Below are 19,808 nucleotides of genomic sequence, written 5' to 3' on the forward strand. Positions count from 1 at the left end.
ATATGATTAATCTAGTTTTCAGTAACCTCTCATTATAAAGTCCAGTTGTCTAGGTGGTGAGCCCATGGCTGGAATGCCTAAAGAGACTGCATTTATGTAGTCAGAGGAATGGGATAGAAGAAAGGAGCTATGAGAGAGGGGAAATTATTTGAAGCAGGGGCAGGAGCTATTAGGGGGAGGAGGGGAGGTACAGGGTTTGTTCATGCAGGCTGCACAAGCTGCTGTTGTTGGAAAGCCTCTCACTCATACCTCAGGACCAGGGGGAGAGATTCTTCAATAATGACGAATGCAAAATACTCCACTTTGGAAGGAATACTCAACTGCACAAATACAAAATGGGAAATGACTGCCTAGGAAGGAGTATTGCAGAAAAGGATAGTAGATCACAAACTAAATACGGTCTAACAATGTAACACTGCTGGGGGAAAAAAAAGGAAATATAATTCTGGGATGTATTAGCATGAATGTTGTAAGCAAGACATAAGAAGTAACTCTTCCACTCTATTCAGCACTGATAAGGCCTCAACTGGAGTATTCTGTCAAGTTCGGGACACCACACTTCAAGAAAAATGTGGGAAATTGGAGAAAGTCCAGAGGAGCGCAACAACATTACTAAGTTCTAGAAAACATGACCTCAAGGAAAGACTGAAAAAAATGGGTTTGTTTAGTCTGGGGAAGAGAAGACTGGGAGGGACATAATCTTCAAGTGCATAAAAGGTTGTCATAAATAGGATGGTGATCTCCTTATCCACTGAGGACAGGTCAAGAAGTAATGGGCTTAAATTACAGCAGGGAGATTTGGGGTAGAGATTAGGAAAAACTTCCTAACTGTAAGGGTAGTTAAGCACTGGAAAAAATTACCTGGGGAGGTTGTGGAATCTCCCTCATTTGAGGTTTTTAAGAACAAGTTAGACAAATACCTGTCAGGGATGGTCTAGATCGGGGTGCCCAACTTACAGCCTGCAAGCCATGAACAGCCAACCAGAGCATTTCCTAAGGCTCCTGGCCTGCTTCCACACAATATACTAACCGCCGATTCGTTAGCATTTTGTCATCATGTTTACATCATTTTAGTTTACACAATTGTGTAAATACCCAATACTGTACATAGAAACAACCTCAATGCATACAAAACAAGCTGAACTTAAAATATAAATCCATACATGACTTTAAATCCTATTAAAATATGTAGAATCTGTTTGGCTCACACAAGGTTGTGCTTACGTTTATGTGCCCCTCCTATGTAATAAGGTTGGGCACCAGTGGTCTAGGTAACACTTAGTTCTGCCTCAGTGCAGGGGACCGGACTAGCTGACCTACCGAGATCCCTTCCAGGCCTACGTTTGTACGATTCATGAGTCTGAGCACGCTGAGCTCCTGACCACACATGCTGGAAGCCACCTGCTGACTCCTGACACCTGTCCCTCCACAGATCTCTCTCTCCCCGCTGAGCCATGAGGGGAGGGGAGTATCTGGGGGAAGGTGACGGTGCCCCCGCAAGAAAGGGCTTTGTTTGGGCTCCCACACAGAGGGGCGATGGCGGCGCCTGGGAAGGGGCTTTCTCCAGGCCTAGAGCCCTAGGGGGACCCAACGGTTTAGTGAGGTGGGAGCAGGTGGGGCACGGCACAGCTCCTGGGGCCTCGAGACCCTCTCTCCGGTTTCAGGTGCTTCTCCCACGGGTGTCGGGCTGCAGGGCTCCCCAACGGGCTGGGGCCAGCAGGGCTTGGCCCCGGCGGGATTTTTCCTCCATTGCCTCCTCTCGCCCTTCCAAAAAGAGAACGGCCCGAGATTCCCTAGGGCGTCGGCCCCGCGCAGGGGAAGGAGGAGAGAGACAGGCAACGTCCCCCCAGCCTGAGGCGAGCGCCTCCACCGCAGGGCTGGCGAGACGGTTGTGACGTCACAAAAAGCTCCCTCTCGGAATTCACCGGCCCGCCACTCACGAGCGCCGCAAGGAAAGGGCGGGGCTTGTGCCGCCTGTGTCACCCGTTCGCGGAGGCTTGTGGGTAAGGGAGGCCGGCCGGCCGCGGAGCGGGAGGCAGAATGGGGGCTGTGGCAGGAGGTAGCGGTTTGCTGCGCGAGGCGGCCGCGCCATGGACTGAGTGACACGGGGAGCCTCACGCCGCCGCCGGGAGTCGCTTTTCCCGCCCAGAGGCCGCCGGCGTGGGGAGCGGATCGCAACGCAGCCGGGCCCTGCCCGCTCCTCCCAGAGGTGTGACGGGGGGCGGCGCTTGCCCGGACATGGACTCGCCGCTCTAGGTGGGCGGCGGCCTGTAAGCAGCGCCCCGGGCCGCGGCCTGTAAGCAGCGCCCCGGGCCGCGAGAGGCTTGACGCCGACCGCTGGGCGGGGAGGAGAGGGGCCGAGCTAATATGGCCACCCCCGCCAAGGGGAAGAGCCTGCGGCCGCTGTACCCGGACACGCTGCGGGTGAGTGAGGGCGGGAAGCGGCTGGTGGCTGCGCGGCGCCCCGGCCCAGTCGCTCTCCTGCTCCCCGACCTGCAGAGAGCGCGGGGGACACCTGAGATGGGGGCAGTGTCCGGCTTGCTCCACGCGCCGTAAATGACCCCACCCATACACACACAAAGACACACACACACACCCGGGCCCCTGGAAAAGGAAGGATGCGGCGGCGGCGGCGTTAAAAATCGGAGTTGCCCAAAAAGATGCTTTTCTTAGGTGTGCGGCTTAAATGACGTAAAGGGGTAGGGCGGCTGCCCGCTGCTGAGTGCTCTGCGCTCTCCGGGCGCCTTGGCCGCTGCTGCAGATAAACCGCTTCTTTCTCCCCGGGTTTACCCTCAGGTTCTGCTGCGCTGGTGATGTAGTGGGTTACCCGGGAGCGTGATTTTAAAAAGAAAATCTGTTCATTCGGAAATAAAAAGCTGTATCTGTTTCAACTGGTGTGGAGTTTTTAAAACTTATTTTTATAAATCCTAAAACTTGGGCTAAATTTGACTTGATAGCTTTCTTTTCTGAATTTTTCATGGGTTGGTAGCTGGAAATTTTAGGTGTTTCACTGGGGAAATTTTGATTAATGCTCTTGTTTTGTGGTCTTACTTCAAGAGAAGTAGCAGGAAAAAGAGGAAGGCCTTCCAGGATCTCTGTTGCAATGCCATTGCTCAGAAAACATCCAGGGTTAATACAAATTCTGCTACTAGCATAGTCTACCAGCCTAAGAGTTGAAGTCAGACTATTTGCATTGTAATTGTATTTACTTATATTTTAAATTATATAATCTATGTAATGGGCCATCAAGAAGTGAAGGGAGAGATGATCAAGGCATCCATTAATGCTTTCTATGCAATGACTATGTGAGGAGTGATCCCCTGGCCCAGCTAAGCAGGAACATTCTCTCCCCCACCTGTGTGCCTCATAGCAACTACCTGTGTGGATCACCAGTCCTTTATCACTCCTGATATCTGCAGTTGTGCTAGGAGTTGAGTTTTGTGGGGTGTCTTTACTACCCCTTCCACAAGTCTTTATGTTAATCCTACATGGCTCAAGTGCCTGTGTCTGCTATTGATTGGGAAAGGTTTGAGCCAGAGCACAGTGAAAACGAGCCCAGTTATCAGTTTCACCCTACAGAGTTTTCAGTCCCAGGAGTGAAATCTAACCAGAGATTAAATTTTCCCTTGGTTATACTTACACAAAGCTATGAACAGAGTCTGTCTGAAGACTTAAGACAACTTATTTAACGAAAGCTTCCATTCTACAGGCAGAAAGCTAACCTTTACTCAGGAAAGCTTCCTGTTTGCCATATGTATATTTCATGTCTTGTACTCACCTTTTTTTTGTGTTTTGTTTTGGTTTTTTAGCCACCAAAAATCAACCTTAATATGGAAGATGAGGTACAGTTTGTGACAATGAGAAGTAAGTTCCTGAACTTCAGATTTAGAGATGTGAGATGTCTCTTTTTCTCAAGGTATATGCGGTTAGAGGAGGAGTTTGAATAAACTGCTGCTCTCTTCACAAACTTACTTCATGTATTTACCCAAAGAATGCCAGGCACTGTATACATACTTGCCTCCTTTTTTGTTTATAATCTGTATAAAACAGAGGGAGGGATGGCATGGAGCAAAATCAGGCAGTTGATCAAGCAGTAATAATCAGCCCATCACTGACTGTTTTGTTTTTCACTTTCCATCTCCTTATAGTGATGGGGTATAAGTAGGGCCCTACCAAATTCCTGGTCCATTTTGGTCAATTTCACAGTCATAGGACTTTTAAAATTGTAAATTTCATGATTTTAGCTATTTAAATCTGAAATGTCATGGTGGTGTAATTGTAGGGGTCCTGACCCAAAAAGGAGTTGTGGCAGGGATCACAAGGTTATTGTGGGGGGAGTTGCAGTACTGCTACCCTTACTTCTGCGCAGCTGCTGGTGGTGGCACTGCCTTCAGAGCTGGGCAGCTGGAGAGTGGTGGCTGCTGGCTGGGAGCTCAGCTCTGAAGGGAGAGGCGCCACCAGCAGCAGTGCAGAAGTAAAGATGGCATGGTATGATATTGCCACCTTTACCGCTGGACCCTCTGTCAGCAGCCGCCACTCTTTGGCTGTCGAGCTCTGAAGGCAGTAGCACATAAGTAAGGGTGGCATGGCATGGTATGATATTGCCAGCCGCATTACTTCTGTGCTGCTGCTGGCAGGGCGCTGCCTTCACAGCTGGGTGCCTGGCCAACAGCCGCCATTCTCCAGTTACCCAGCTCTGAAGGCAGTGCAGAAATAAGGGTGGCAATACTGTGACACCCCTCCCCCCAAAAAATAACCTTGGGAACCCCCCCCAGCTCTCTCCTTGCAATTCCCTTTTGGGTCAGGACTCCCAATTTGAGAAACGCTGGTTTCCCCCATGAAATCTGTATAGTATAGGGTAAAAGCATACAAAAGACCAGATCAGATTTCGTCGTCCATGATGCGTTTTTCATGGCCATGAGTTTGGTAGGGCCATAGGTATAGAAATGGTTAATTGGCCTTACAGAAGACATGCTGGAATGGAGCAGGGAAATGGGGCTACAGGCATATAAGGCCTGATAGAAAGGGATGACCAAATATGATCTGCAGTAGAACCCCGTTTATCCAGTCTAATTGGGACCGAACTGCCCTATCATATAATCAAAATTCCAGATAAACCAAAGAATGGGAAAATGCGATGCTGCAGCGCCATCTAGCCAGCCATAGTAGCGATCGCCTGTTTCTGGCCCTGGAGTTCTGGTTCAGTAAATGGGGAGAGCCAGTTAAAGGAGAGTGGGATAAACGGGTTCTGTGTAGTTACGATATGAAACTATGATGAATGCTTTATTTTGAAAACTTTGTTACATGCACTGCTTACTCTTTGTAGCAGATATCCCATTAATGTATACATGGCTTTAAGTCTTTCATGTTTCAAAACAGTATTCTGAATTTCTCCAGATAAACATAAGATTGAGTGAACTTTGAGCCTGTTTAGAGGCAGTTTTCACTAGTTATTAATATGAAATGATGCAAACTCCCAATTAATAAATCATCTAGCCAATTTAAGAACATGAGAACGGCCATGCTGGGTCAGACCAATGGTCCACCTAGCCTAGTATCCTGACAGTGGCAAATACCAAGTGCTTCAAAGGGAATGAACAGAATAGGCAAGCTTGGAGTGACCCAACCCCTGCCATCCACTCCTTTGGCAGTGAGAGGCTAGGGACACCCACAACTAATAGAAGGGGTGGGCAAACTATGGCCCAGGGTCCTCATCCAGCCCTTCAGGCGTTTTAATCCATCTCTCAAGCTCCTGCCGGGGAGCAGGGTCTGGGGCTTTCCCTGCTCCGTGTGTGCCGTGACTCCCAAAAGCAGCGGCATGTCCCCTCTCTGGCTCCTACGCATGGGGCAGATGGGGCTCCACATACTGCCCACAAAGCGCTGCCCTCACAGCTCCCATTGGCCGGGAACTATGGCCAGTGGGAGTTGCAGGGGCGGCGCCCGCGGACGGGGCAGTGCACAGAGCCACCTGGCCATACCTCTGCGTAGAAGCTGGAGTAGGGACATGCCGCTGCTTCCAGGAGCTGCTTTTGAGGTAAATGCAGCTCCTGCACCCCCAACCCCTCACCCCCAGCCCCACCCAAGAGCCCACATCCCCAGCGGGAGCCCTCACCCTATCCCCAATTTTGTGAGCATTCATGGCCCACCATACAATTTCCATACCCAGAATTTGGTCCTCGGGCCAAAAAGTTTTCCCACCCCTCACTAATAGCCCTTGATGGATCTGTCCTCTATGAATGTATCTAATTCTTTTTTTAACCCTATTATAGTTTTGGCCTTCACATCATCCCCTGGCAATGAGTTCCACAGGTTGGCTGTATTGTGTAACGTAATATTTCCTTTTGTTTGTTTTAAATCTTGTTACCAGATTTGCCCTTTACTTTGACGTATGCTCATTTATTAGGGTTACTCTTCTGGGGAGGGGGTTTCTGTAATTCTATAAATGTACTGCTTGTGTCACGTGTGTTTTCGTATGGAGCAAGTCTGAGCAGACCAGGTCAGTCAGCACTTTCAAGCTGACCCCTTGTATGTCCCTGGACTGGGTCAAGCAGCAGTTTCATGAGCCCCCCCCAATGCTCCTGGGCTCAATAGGCTGGGCCAAGCAGCACTTTCAAGCTGTCACTCTTATATTCCACAAGTATCGCACTGGAGTAGAGAAAGCCTTAGCAGGCTGGATCAAACAGCACTTCCAGGCTGCCACCCTTGTATGCCCCTGTACTCAGCGGACTGGGTCAAGCAGCACTTCCAAGCTGCCACCCTCGTATGTCACAGGTTCAGCACGTCCCTATCCCCACCTTCACATCACAATTGTACTGGTAGTAATCCACTTGATGAGCAAACCCCATAGTATTTTTGGGTGCTACATGGATCTTTGGTGTTGCTGAAGAGTAAATGGGGAAGCTAGAAACACAAAACAGCAAAGTTCAGAGAGAAAGAGAGAAGCAACCAGCTTAACCATAAAAATTATTTATTGAATAATAATAACTACACAATGAGAGCCTAAACCAATATAACAGTTACATTATTAAAGGTTAATACCTGAGGTAGAAAAGAAAACAGACAGAGAGAGAGATCTCACCGCTTCGTGAAGCTTGAACTGCTCAGGGTTCTCAGGTGATGTTGGTAGCTCAGAGTCCTGAGTGCTGGAGACTGGCACAGCCCCCAGCACGATCAGTCAGGAGATGAAATCCCAGTGGAACTGATGCAGAGTTGATCCATGCATCAGAACACTTAAATATAGGTAGAGAAACAACAATGGTTCAAGGGAGAACACTAGATTTGTTAATGGGTAAACTGCTGACTCAGGGGTTTTCTTTAGGCTAGACAATAGGAGCTGATCACTCTTGGCTATGGATGGGGTTTTCTTCCAGGAAGCTCACAGTGCAATTAGGCAGCGTCAGTATTTTGGATATCAATCAAGGATTCATTACTAGAATTGGTCTGGTAACTGCTGAGCTGGGTGTGTGCAGGCGTAGGTTCATTAACATCTGGAGCAGAGATCCGCCATGATGCAATGCTTCCCTGCTCTTTTCTGGTCCCAGAGTTCAGTATGGTTCTCTGTTCTCCATTCTGTATGCTAATGGAGATACCTCTCCCATCTTTCATGCAGATGAGTCATGGGAAGTTGCCTTTGTTCTTGTCACCCTGGTCAGGAGGGGTCTAGGTGTGTCTCCCAACACCCTTTACTGCTCTCTGCAAGTCTTTTCTCCGATCAGTTTTGGTTCAAGCACAGGCTGGTGGGAGAAGGGGGGTGTCTTTCATGAGTCAAACAGGCTGGATACTGCGCCCTGGTTCCCCAAGAACACAGAGCTGACTGGTATCAATCTGTTCCCTATTAATTTCATTGGACGACCCCTGGTTCTTGTGTTATGTGAAGGAATAAATAACACTTCCTTATTCACCTTCTCCACACTATTCATGATTTTATAGATTTCCATCATGTCCCCCTAAGTCATTTCTTTTCCAGGCTGAAAAGTCTCAGTCTTATTAATATCTCCTTGTATGGAAGCTGTTCCATATCCCTAATAATTTTTGTTGCTTTTCTCTGTACCTTTTCCAGCTCTAATATCTTTTTGAAATGGGGCAACGAGAACTGCATGAAGTATTCCAGGTGTAGGCATACCATGGTTTTATATAGTGACATTATGATATTTTCTGTCTTACTATCTATCCCTTTCCTGGTGGTTCCTAACATTCTGTAATTTTTTTGACTGCTGCTGCACATTGAGTGGATGTTTTCAGAGAACTATCCACAATGACTCCAAGATCTTTCTTGAATGGTAATAGCTAATTTAGACCCCATCATTTTATATGTATATTTGAGATTGTTTTCCAATGTGCATTACTTTGAAATTCAGTGTTGATAAATGCATCTTGTTGCCCAGTCACCCAGTTTTGTGAGATCTTTGTCACTCTTTGCAGTCTGCTTTGGACTTAACTATCTTAAGTAATTTTGTATCATCTGTCAAATTTGCCACCTCACTGTTTACTCCTTTTTCCAGATCATTTATGAATATGTTGAACAGCACTAGTCCCAGTACAGATCCCTGGTGCACCCCACTACCTGTCTTCATTGTGAAAACTGGCCATTTATTCCTACCCTTTGTTTCCTATCTTTTAACCAGTTACTGATCCATGAGAGGGCCTTCGACTGCTTAATTTCTTTAAGAACCTTTAGTGGTGGACTTTATCAAAGGCTTTGTGAAAGTCCAAGTACACTATAGCCACTGGATCACCCTTGTCCACGTGTTTGTTGACCTCCCCTCAAAGAATTCTAATAGATGGGTGAGACGTGATTTCCCTTTACAAAAGCCATGTTGACTCTTCCCCCAACAAATCATGTTCATCCATGTGCCTCACAATTCTGTTCTTTACTGTTGTTTCAACCAATTTGCCTGGTACCGAAGTTGCCTATAATTATAAGCAGCAAAGAATCCTGTGGCACCTTATAGACTAACAGAAGTTTTGCAGCATGAGCTTTCGTGGGTGAATACCCACTTCTTTTGACTCTGGAGCCTTTTCTAAAAATTGGTGTCACATTCACTATCCTCCAGTCATCTGGTGCAGAAGCTGATTTAAGTGATAGGTTACATACCTCAGTTAGTAGTTCTGCAGTTTCAAATTTGAGTTCCTTCAAAACTCTTGTCTGAATACCATCTGGCCCTGGGGGCTTATTACCATTTAAATTATCAATTTGTTCCAGAACCTCCTCTGTTGACACATCAGCCTGGGACAGTTCCTCAGATTTGTCACCTAAAAAGAAGGTGTGGGAATCTCCGTCACATCCTCTGCAGTAAAGACTGATGCAAATAATTCATTTAGTTTCTCCACAATGGCCTTATCTTCCTTGAGTGCTCCCTTAGCACCTTGATTGTCCGGTGACCCCACTGATTGTTTGGCAGGCTTCCTGCTTCTGCTGTACTTAAAATTTTTTTGTCTGTTTAGTTTAATTTGCTGTGGTGATTGGATCTCTGCCATTCTGATATATAAGGTACACAACCTTACAGGAATGGAATAAATAACATACTATGAAGATGTCATGCAAACTAAGGACAGATGTGTCTCATTAATGCTGGAAAATGTCAATTAAAAAATCTTAAGATTTATTAAGTCAGACCTGCAGCAGGCATAGTCTTAACAGAATCAGGGACAGAAATTGGTAGTTTAATAGTACAAATTAAGGAATATATGGGACAAATTCTGCTATGAGTTTCATGCCATGCAACTCAATTGAAGTTAGTGAGCTGTGGAGAATTTGGCCCATAGATTTTAGTGTTTTGTTTGTTTTATCAAATTTCAGGTGCTCTTGGGCTGTAGAACCTGGACTGGAGTGCACCCTATAGTGGTACAGTATTTGAAACTTCTGAACTATAGAGAGAACCAGTAAGAGAGCCTCTTAGGCCTGTGGAGCACCTTTAGTGTTTTACAGATAGACTGAGGTAGGTCTTGATTCCATATACTCTCAAAGGACTCTTGGACCCATAGAGTCTCCTGTTGAACTCAGTGAGAGTCTTCCTGCATGGATCCAATTACAGAATTGGGGATTTAGTTTATTAGAATGGTTCTTTTTTTTTTTTTAATGCTTTCTCCCAAAGGGGTAACTTTCCCCTACAAGTTATTAGCACCTTTTCTTAATTGTCATGAAAGGGGGGAAAAAAAGAAAACTTTCTGTTGATTAAATAGTTTTCTGTGGTCAATGTCTGAATTAATCTTTCTTAAAGATCAAAAGGCAGATGGAGTTCTTAAAAAAGGTTTTGTTCCTGATGTTTTGATTAAATGAAATGGAGGAGCAAATTAACCAGTAATTGAATTTAAGTAAATTGTGGTAATTGATATTCATATAATTACAGCTGTTTGAAAACTGGGTGGTCTAGTTTACATTTTCCTTTGTGAACTTGTTAAATGGCTCCTATATGCAGACATAATAAGCAACTTTTAATTTTGTTATATTTAAGTGAGGGACCAGATGGCATAGGTAGGTGCCATTCAGACAGTCTTTTTATCTCTTGATTACAGGCTCGTAATTGGCAACAGGACTATTTTAAACAAAAGATATCATCATGGCTGTTTAGTAACCCACCAGTTTGTAAAATTACTTATACATATGTTCATATCACAGTTGATATCCTTGTTGGAAGTCTAATGTCAAGAATTTAAAAGGCATGGAGATACCTTTTAGCTTTCTAGATGAAACTTCTGCAAATTAAGGCATATTGGATGGACAGCTTTCTTTACAACTTGTACTGATATAGAACAAAACTTCAACCTCCTGTGCTAATGTAACACTTTTCATAAGCATTGTATATTGGAAAATTATGACAATGCTTTGAACAGAGCTGCAAGGGTTAATACTAAATGAGATGATGTCAAACCTTTACAGAAACCCTGAAAGTCACAAAGCCTCGTTTTGATGCATCCCTGGTTTACCTGACCCGAAAATTCATGGATCTTGTCAAAACTGCTCCAGATGGTGTTCTTGATTTGAATGAAGTAGCAACAACTCTGGGGGTACGAAAACGAAGAGTATATGACATCACCAATGTGTTGGATGGAATCCACCTAATTCAGAAAAGATCTAAGAACCTTATCCAGTGGGTGTGAGTTGGCTTTGAAATTTCTAACTTACATTTGCAAAAATAATACGGATGCTTTGTGTGATGTAGTTTGATCTAACTTTGACCTAATTGTGAACATGTGTTTTAACTTCATTAGTGTTTCGCAGTAACTTTCATAAATGAGATGGTACGGCCATCTTAAATTGCACTGTATAATTAATATAGTCTGTAATTATAGTATGCTTCTAACTTTCTAATATCAGGAAATGAAGCAATTGTGAAGATTTTTTTTAACTGACTACAAGAAACTAAAAATAATAGTTTGACCAAAAAGCTTTCAACATTTTAGCTATGCTCTTTTTTAAAAATTAGAAAATGTTTAAGTATTTTGTATTACACTATAGACTTTATTTATAAATATAAGCTTTAAATAATGTTCTTCATAACTTTCATATTCTTTTAGAGGATCTGATCTCGATCAGATTGCTGGAAAGGCATCAGAGCAACAAAAGCTTAGAGATGAACTTTCTGATTTATCAGCAATGGAAGAAGCTCTGGATGAATTAATTAAAGACTGTGCTCACCAGTTGTTTGAATTAACGGATGACACAGAAAATACAAAATATCCTTTTAACTGCTGCACCAGTTACTTAGGCTATTGGCACCAAGCAGTTAGTGATGGAAATTTAGAATGGTAAGTAAGAGGTGGGAGGGATAGCTCAGGACCAATTTTAACACAGGCTTGTGAGTTCAGTCCCTGAGGGGGCTATTTAGGGATCTGGGGAAAAAAATCTGTCTGAGGATTGGTCCTGCTTTGAGCAGGGGGTTGGACTAGATGAGGTCCTGAGGTCCCTTCCAATCCTGATATTCTATGATTCATTGCCTTTTTCCTCATGCTTTAGTACAGGGCAAGTAATACTTGGAATTACTGGTCCCAAAGAAACTTACATTTGCAGATATATGTCTATATAGAATAAACTGCAGAGGGTAAAAGTTGGAGCAGTCTTAAAGGAACACTGTCACTGTAGTAATTATGAATATTTACATTTAGTAGTCCTATCTCATAGGCAAGCTTTGACAAATGAAAAGTAGTTTTGTAATTGAGACATGAGTTAAACACCAAATGTGAAAATTGGGAATATCACCTAAGATTCTCATTCTATGCTTGCCTCTAGGCAGAAGGCTAACTAGAAAAAAATCTGGTGCTTAAATAAATTCATTTTCAGACAATAATCAGTGACACTTGTCCATTCCTTGAAAGAGACCAGAAAGTAATTATATCACATGTTAACAGCCATACTTTCTTCTTTAAACAGTTAACCGATTTCCTTATAGAATCCTTGACTTATGTGTACACTAGCTTATGTGACGTATCAAGATATTCATAGCATTAAGGCCTTTCAAGAACAGATTGTTATGGCAATCAAAGCTCCAGAAGAAACAAAACTAGAAATACCAGCTCCTAAAGAAGTAAGTATTGCTTTTCATCACTCTAAGGCAATTGCATTTTTAGAATTAGAGTTTGCAAGAAGAGCAGTTGATTTTTCACTTACAGAAATTAATATTGGTATTATATAATACCGGCATTCTTATCTAATACGTTTCATGAAACAAAGCTACTTGCTATAATGTTTGGTGTAAAAATGTGTGGGGACAGTGTTTTCGCTTTTAAGATGGTGACTCTTATTGCCTAGACTAGGAAAATACTATATCATAGATTACCACTTCACTTTTGCTGGGGATGGAGGAGCATCTGTAACTGATGCCCAAGCTACCTCATTCGGTACTTGAGTTTGAGGGGGAATTGAATAAAGAAGCTTATACAGTACTTTACAGGGTTTAGTACAAACTCCTACGTATAAATAGATTGTAAAATCTAGGCAAGTGAGATGATTCTAGAATTTTGTCAGGAAAGGATTATTATATTTGCTAGTGAGAAGTGCCTGACATCTCACTCTGGTCATTTACTGTCCTGTTATATAGGAAGTCAGACTAGATGATCATAATGGTTCCTTCTGGCCTAAAAAAAAAGACTTGGTTTATTTTTGTTACAAACTGCAAAAATATTGTGACTTTGGGCATGTGTGTGTTTGCTGATTTCATCTGAAAATTCTTTATTCCAAGTTCTGAATAGAATAGACTATATGAAAGATGCATCTGTTTTTAACAGTGAAAAGGGGTAAGAAAGGAGCATTTGAAGCCAGAGTAGGAGAAATACTCTACTTCTTTAATTTTCTAACTTGTACACAAAACTATGTTTAAAAAAAGATTAAGATGGCAAAATCAAGCATTGTTAAGAAATGTCACCTTTATGGTTCCTTGAATTTGGTCCCCTTGTGCATAAGCATTATGATCTTTAATTGTATGATCACATACTATTTTTGTCCACAGTGTATCTACCTCAGTCAGTGCAAAGGATAGATGGTATTCACTTAAACCTTGCTCTGGAAACAGAATTATTAATTTTTTTGGGCTTTTCTAAGATGCTCATTGCTAAATTGCCTGAACACTTCACAAATTATTTTTTTTTAACAACACATCTTGAGATGAGGAGTCATGATTAACACCCCCCATTTTACAGATGGAGAACTGAAGCACAGAGATTAAGTTTACAAGCATACATTACTACCCAATTTGAGATTCTTAGACCTGATTTAACTTAACACTGTATAGATATTTATGTTCAAAGCACAGCTCCTGTTGACTTCGGTTGCAGCTGTGAGTGTGCAGCACTTAAGCAAATCAGATCCCAGGGTGTCAAGTCAGGCAATCAAAAAAGAGGAACACAGTTAGTGATGATCTCTGACAAGCTTGGTCTCACTAACTTGCTTAGCATCAGGGAGCTACAGCTTCCCAAAGAACATATTGCTTTGGCTATATTAAAAATTTCTGGCAGTGTGTTTTTTCCCTACTTTCATTCTTGGAAACAGCTGTAAACTGCTTTGGCTGAAATTTTCCAAAATGATTCCTCCCGAGGTAGATGCCTAACATGGAAATTTTCAGCCTAAATGGTTGGTTAGGCACAGGTTTATAAGCAACTGAAAACGGGCTAATAATGGAAAGTTTCAGGCAACCTTACTAAGAGGTGCTAACAGCCCTGACTGTAATTGTTTAGAAAGCTAGAACAACATACTGTAAAATTTTCATGCATATTTGATTTTTTTCTATTACAATGCACTTGTCTCTTTGGAGAAAAAATAGTTCTGGAACTTGTTTCCCTATAATGTTTCCGCCTAACTCATTTTTTTGATTAATGTCTTGGGGTGATTTGGTGTCCTCTGCCTTTTGGTTCTTGAAAGCCCATTGCATTGCTGATATTATCTACTGGGGGGGTTGATATAGCAATTTATGAGATTTGTTCTGCCTTACTGATTGTGCTAGCAGTAAAATTTGTGCCAACACTGATTGTTTAGAGCTATTCAATTGTCACATTGACCCTAAACTCATCACTTTTGCTACCTTGGTTTTTAACAGTGTAATAAAATCCAGTCATTTGTCAACATGGCCTGTTGAACATGACCAACTAAAAAAGTAGTTCTTCACATTGGATAGACCCTTATCAAAACAAAACTATTCTAATGCACAGAAATGTTCAGTTGCTTAATTACATTATTTAATCGATGTCATTCAATATGGCAGCTTCATAGGTAAACCTATTGATTTACCAAGAACTAAGGAACCTTTAAATTAACAGACTTTAATTAAGCCAAAGTTAAAATGTCCCTCCTATATCTGGGCTTGTTCTTGTATGTTAATTTGTGTTAAAATACATGCAAAATACTTGAAGTAAAAATTAGTTTGGCTTAATCTATAAATTTCTTCTGATTTTGACTATATTAAATCTGTTTTACAGGATTGTATAGAAGTACGTATAAAGAGCACAAAGGGACCCATTGATGTATATTTATGTGAAGTGGAGCAAGATAACCCGGGTGCCAAAACTTTTGAAGATATGGATACTCTGACATCAGAAACTAAATCATCAGTACCTCTTGATGAAGGTATGTGAGAAATTTAAATGGAAGAAAGGCATTTATCAACATAAGACAAACTACTGTGAAATATGTATTGTATCATTCTGACAAATTGAGCAGGATAAACACTTCTAATCCCCCTGAAACTTGTGTAATTTTTAAAGTGGGCTAAATTCTCAGCATACAAAAAATATTTCAGAACCAACTTTAACCCTTGTTACTAGAGCTGGGCAAAATCTTTTGGATGAATAGTTTTTGTTGAAAAATGTTTTTTGTTGACCTGAAACTGTTTTCAAATTTGACACACATTAATTGAATAGTTTAGTCCAAAAAAGTTTTGGGAAAGCTTCACAAGGGGGAACGTAGGTCCCATTCAGAAAACTTCTGACGGTGGGTTCCTCCTTATAACTTTTAGCCCAATGCTTAGGGCACTCACCAGGGATGTGGAAGGCCTGGGTTCAGTTATCTCCATTGTTTGATATGAGGCAAGGATTTGGATTGGGTCTTCTGCCTCGCAGGATCATGTCCTAACCACCAAGCTATGTTGTGTTCTGGGGCAAGTCTCTCTTCTCCTCCTGTTGAAGCTGTTCCACTTTGTATAAAATACTTGAGTCAGAGAGAGAGAGAGTGAACATAGCCTGGTGGTGTGAGTCCCCTAACTACCGGGCAAAAGTTATAAGGAAGGCTCCTCCTCTTCGTGATGTTTAGTGAATCTAGCCCTCTAATATTGCTGGAAACAAAGCATTTCGGGTCAAACATGTTTTGTTCATCCCAGAATGGACTTCTTGAGTCGCTGAAACTTTTTAGAATCTTTGGATTCACTTTGACTCAAACTAATTTTTTAAATTTTATTTATTTATGGAACTCTGGGTGAACTGAAAAAATCAGTTATTTGCTCTCCTCTACTTGTTACACATCAAAAATATGTAAATGTAACACTACTGTATAATATAATCTGGTGCCCTGTTGTTCTGTGATTAGATGTAAAATGCCCTGCTACAGAATCTTACACAGTTGGCAAAACAGTAAAACTTGACAACTAACTCAATAGTTGACTTCAAGTGAGAGCATATATGTCTGTCTTCATCAGTAGAGATGCAAGATAACCAGTCATATATGCAGGTTACTGTTGTCTGGAAGGAAACAAAACAGGATATGTAGTTTGATGGTCTGGGGAGTAGTTAAGGTGACTTATTTTCGGCAATGCTACTTGAAAAGCAGTAGTTGCCCTTCCCCGGTGTACACTTAAATTTTTGTTTTTGTGCCGCTTGTGGAATAGCAACATGGTGATGTGATTAGTCCATTTCTGACAGTCTGTGTGTTGACATAATCCTAATGCAATAGTTTTTCCTTATAAAGTACCTCCTGTGTTTAGTGGAGCTAATACTAGAGGGATGAGTTAACCCTTTCCAAAAGTCATTGTAAAGAGGACATAGATTTGTAACTTACAGTATGTAGTTATAGAAAGTTAATTGTCTTCCACAGGGAGTGAAAATATTTTTAAAAATAAAGGAGCCTAGGATTTCTGTAACTAGTGTGGGTATAAAACTGTGGATGACTTGTTCCTGTTTACTTGCGACAGCAATGCTCAATACAATCACTAACTTCCCTCAAAATTCTCATGTCTTGTACCTTTCTACATACATTAGTCTCGGATTTCTTCTTAGAGTGCCAAGGAAAAGAGGAATTGTGGAGTATTTCTATTACAAGATAACTTAAATTATTAATCAGCTATTCAAATTTTTTTTAATGTGAGAGAGGATTCTAAAATACACTTCTGATTTCAACCATGGCAATACTTAGCAATGCGTCCTATTAGAACAAAAAGACTAGCAGTAAGGATTTCTGGGTTTAATTCCCTCCTCTGCTGCTCATTCAATGTGGTATTGGGCAAATCATGTAATCTCTACCTCCATTTATCTATCTTGCAAAATGATCTAATAACTGGTGTGATGAGACTAAATATTTTGAAAGCTTTGAATATGACATTAATATTTTTTTCTGCATCAAGCATTTCTCAGTAAAGTTTGGGAAATCTCTATTAGCAGTTTAAGTGTAAAGCGCAGCATGAATTAGTTCATTATTTTACTTACATAAGCAGACATGCATGCTTCATGTTAGCAGTTCTTGTGTAACTACTGCTCGTCTCTATAAACTGTTCAAATGTAGGATCAGCTTTAAAGAATAACACTTCTTGTATCTGCCTAGTTTGTGTTTTTCCCCCACTTCCTTGTTTTTGTGCCTATCAAGATTTACATGCTCTTTCATGTCACTTGATCACATCTTTTTTTTATTTCACTGGTTCAAGTACCACTGTCCTAGCGCCTCCCCACCCGTGGTTTTTCAGTATCAAAGGAGTGATCTTAATGGTATGGGGCAGTAGAACCATTTTATAGTGTCATTTGGTAACCTGGAAGTCTTACACCTGAATTTTTAAAGGGCATATGTGTAAAGTTTCTAGATCAGTGTATAGCACAATAAGATCACGTGTAGATGCAGTACTTTTTTTTTTAATTCTACCATACCTTGGCTTTCATAAATATGAATGTTCCCTGAAAGAGAATAAATGTTTGGTTATCTTTTTTTCACTTCCCTTCTAGAGTGAGATCTTCTAAGAAGAACCATTAGAACGCCAAGTCCTGAGCAGATTATCGTGAATATCTGTGCTGCAGAATTCCCTAAGAGAGCCACTTGGAACTATGACTATGCTAAACTTGTAATACTCTCAAATGTTTTTCAAACTTAAAATGGGAATAATTCAGTTGTTGAGTGCTTTCACACAATTATCTTCAATTGCTTCAGTCTAAAAGAAGGCAAATCAAGGAGCCATTTTTAGGAGCTTTGTTTCTACACTTGTGCATAATCTGCAGTGTTTGGGGAAAATGGCCTTGTTTTTACTGTTTTTATTAAATAATTTGAATGATAGTAAATATGGACAAGAAATTACTTCAAAAAATGAAGATTCTTTAAAGCTGCATCTGGAATAAAACACCAAAACATGGTCCTGCAAGAATATAGATAATAAAGAAATGCACTTTTAATTCTGAAGCTGCACTGTCACTAAACAGGATTGTTAAATATAATATTAGAATCAAGAACTGGAGTATTGGAAGGCTTTTCTTACCCATAAGGAGTATAAGACAAGTAAACATGAAAAACTGAAGCTATGCCTTGCACTGTGTGGATGCTGTTTGCATCCAACTCAGCATGTAACTCTAGTGTGAACGATGAAGTTAAAGGCATGGCTTTTGTGTATATATCTGTATGCTGTTTAGATAGTCACTGATGGAGATTGACAAAACGAATTGCACTTCTGCCTTTGTACAGCAAAAACTGAAATAAACTTGTAAATATAAAAAGTGGTCAGTCTAACAGTGTTAGTTGAATTTCATCTTGGCTTTCTCTTTAAACAGTAGAAATTCATTAGGTGACATTTATGAACAGTATGAAACTGTTGTGTAAAAACGACTTGTAAATTGACAAGCATAATATATTGAAACTGGATTTGTTGATTAATCGCAATTAACTTACGTGATTAACTCTCAAATTAGTCATGATTTAAAAAATTACGATTAATCATTTTAATCGCACTGTTAAACAATAGAATACCAGTTGAAATTTATTAAATATTTTGGATGTTTTTCTACATTTTTATATATATTGTATTCTGTGTTGTAATTGAGATCAAAGTATATTATTTTTATTAAATATTTGCACTGTAAAAAAGAAATATTATTTTTCAGTTCACCTCATACAAGTACTGTAGTGCAATCTCTTTATTGTGAAAGTGCAACTTACAAATGTAGATTTATTTTTTTGTTCATAACTGCACTCAAAAATAAAACAATGTAAAACTTAAGAGGCTACAAGTCCACTCTGTCCTACTTGTTCAGCAAATCACTAAGACAAACAAGTTTGTTTACATTTACAGGAGATAATACTGCCCGCTTCTTATTTACAATGTCATCAGAAAGTTAGAACCAGTGTTCTCGTGGCACTTCTGTAGCCGGCATTGCAAAGTATTTCCATGCCAGATATGCTAAATATTCGTATGCCCCTTCATGCTTTAGCACCATTCCAGAAGACATGCTTCCATGCTGATGACACTCATTAAAAAAATAATGCATTAATTAAATTTGTGACTGAACGCCTTGGGAGAGAATTGTATGTTCCCTGCTCTGTTTTTCCCACTTCTGCCATATATTTCATGTTATAGCAGTCTCAGATGATGACTCAGTACATGTTCGTTTTAAGAACACTTTCAGTGCAGATTTGACAAAACACAAAGAAGGTACCAATGTGAGATTTCTAAAGATAGCTACAGCACTTGATCCCAGGTTTAAGAATCTGAAGTGCCTTTCAAAATCAGAGGGACGAGGTGTGGAGCATGCTTTCAGAAGTCTTAAAAGAGCAACACTCCGATGCGGAAACTACAGAACCCGAACCAGGAAGAAAAAAAAATCAACCTTCTGCTGGTGACATCTGACTCAGATAATGAAAATGAACATGCATCAGTCTGCACTGCTTTGGATTGTTATCGAGCGGAATCCATCATCAGCATGGACGCATGTCCTCTGCAGTGGTGGTTGAAGCACGAAGGGGCATATGAATCTTTAGCGCATCTGGCAAGCAAATATCTTGCTATGCCGGCTACAACAGTGCCATGAGAAGACCTGTTCTCACTTTCAGGTGACATTGTAAACAAGAAGCGGGCAGCATTATCTCCTGCAAATGTTAACAAACCTGTTTGAGCGATTGGCTGAACAAGAAGTAGGACTGA

General features: G+C 41.2%; 1 protein-coding gene across 4 annotated transcripts; it reads left to right on the plus strand.

Moving 5' to 3' along the window:
* Nucleotides 1–1,958: 1,958 nt before the first annotated feature.
* On the plus strand, nt 1,959–18,397 carry E2F6 (E2F transcription factor 6). Of its 4 annotated transcripts, none has more exons than XM_045011917.1 (7): nt 1,959–2,003; nt 3,810–3,864; nt 10,880–11,096; nt 11,518–11,676; nt 12,410–12,524; nt 14,908–15,055; nt 17,629–18,397. In XM_045011917.1, exons 2-7 carry the CDS (start codon nt 3,831–3,833, stop codon nt 17,631–17,633), a joined length of 678 nt encoding a protein of 225 aa, XP_044867852.1. In that variant the 5' UTR covers nt 1,959–2,003; nt 3,810–3,830; the 3' UTR covers nt 17,634–18,397. The 4 variants fall into 4 exon arrangements, with proteins under 4 accessions (XP_044867852.1, XP_044867853.1, XP_044867850.1 ...); XM_045011918.1 differs by lacking the exon at nt 1,959–2,003 and adding an exon at nt 2,012–2,209; XM_045011915.1 differs by lacking the exon at nt 1,959–2,003 and adding an exon at nt 2,291–2,424.
* Nucleotides 18,398–19,808: the final 1,411 nt, after the last annotated feature.

This window comes from Mauremys mutica, chromosome 3 (assembly GCF_020497125.1).
Source record: "Mauremys mutica isolate MM-2020 ecotype Southern chromosome 3, ASM2049712v1, whole genome shotgun sequence".
In the NCBI taxonomy this organism is placed as follows: domain Eukaryota; kingdom Metazoa; phylum Chordata; order Testudines; family Geoemydidae; genus Mauremys; species Mauremys mutica.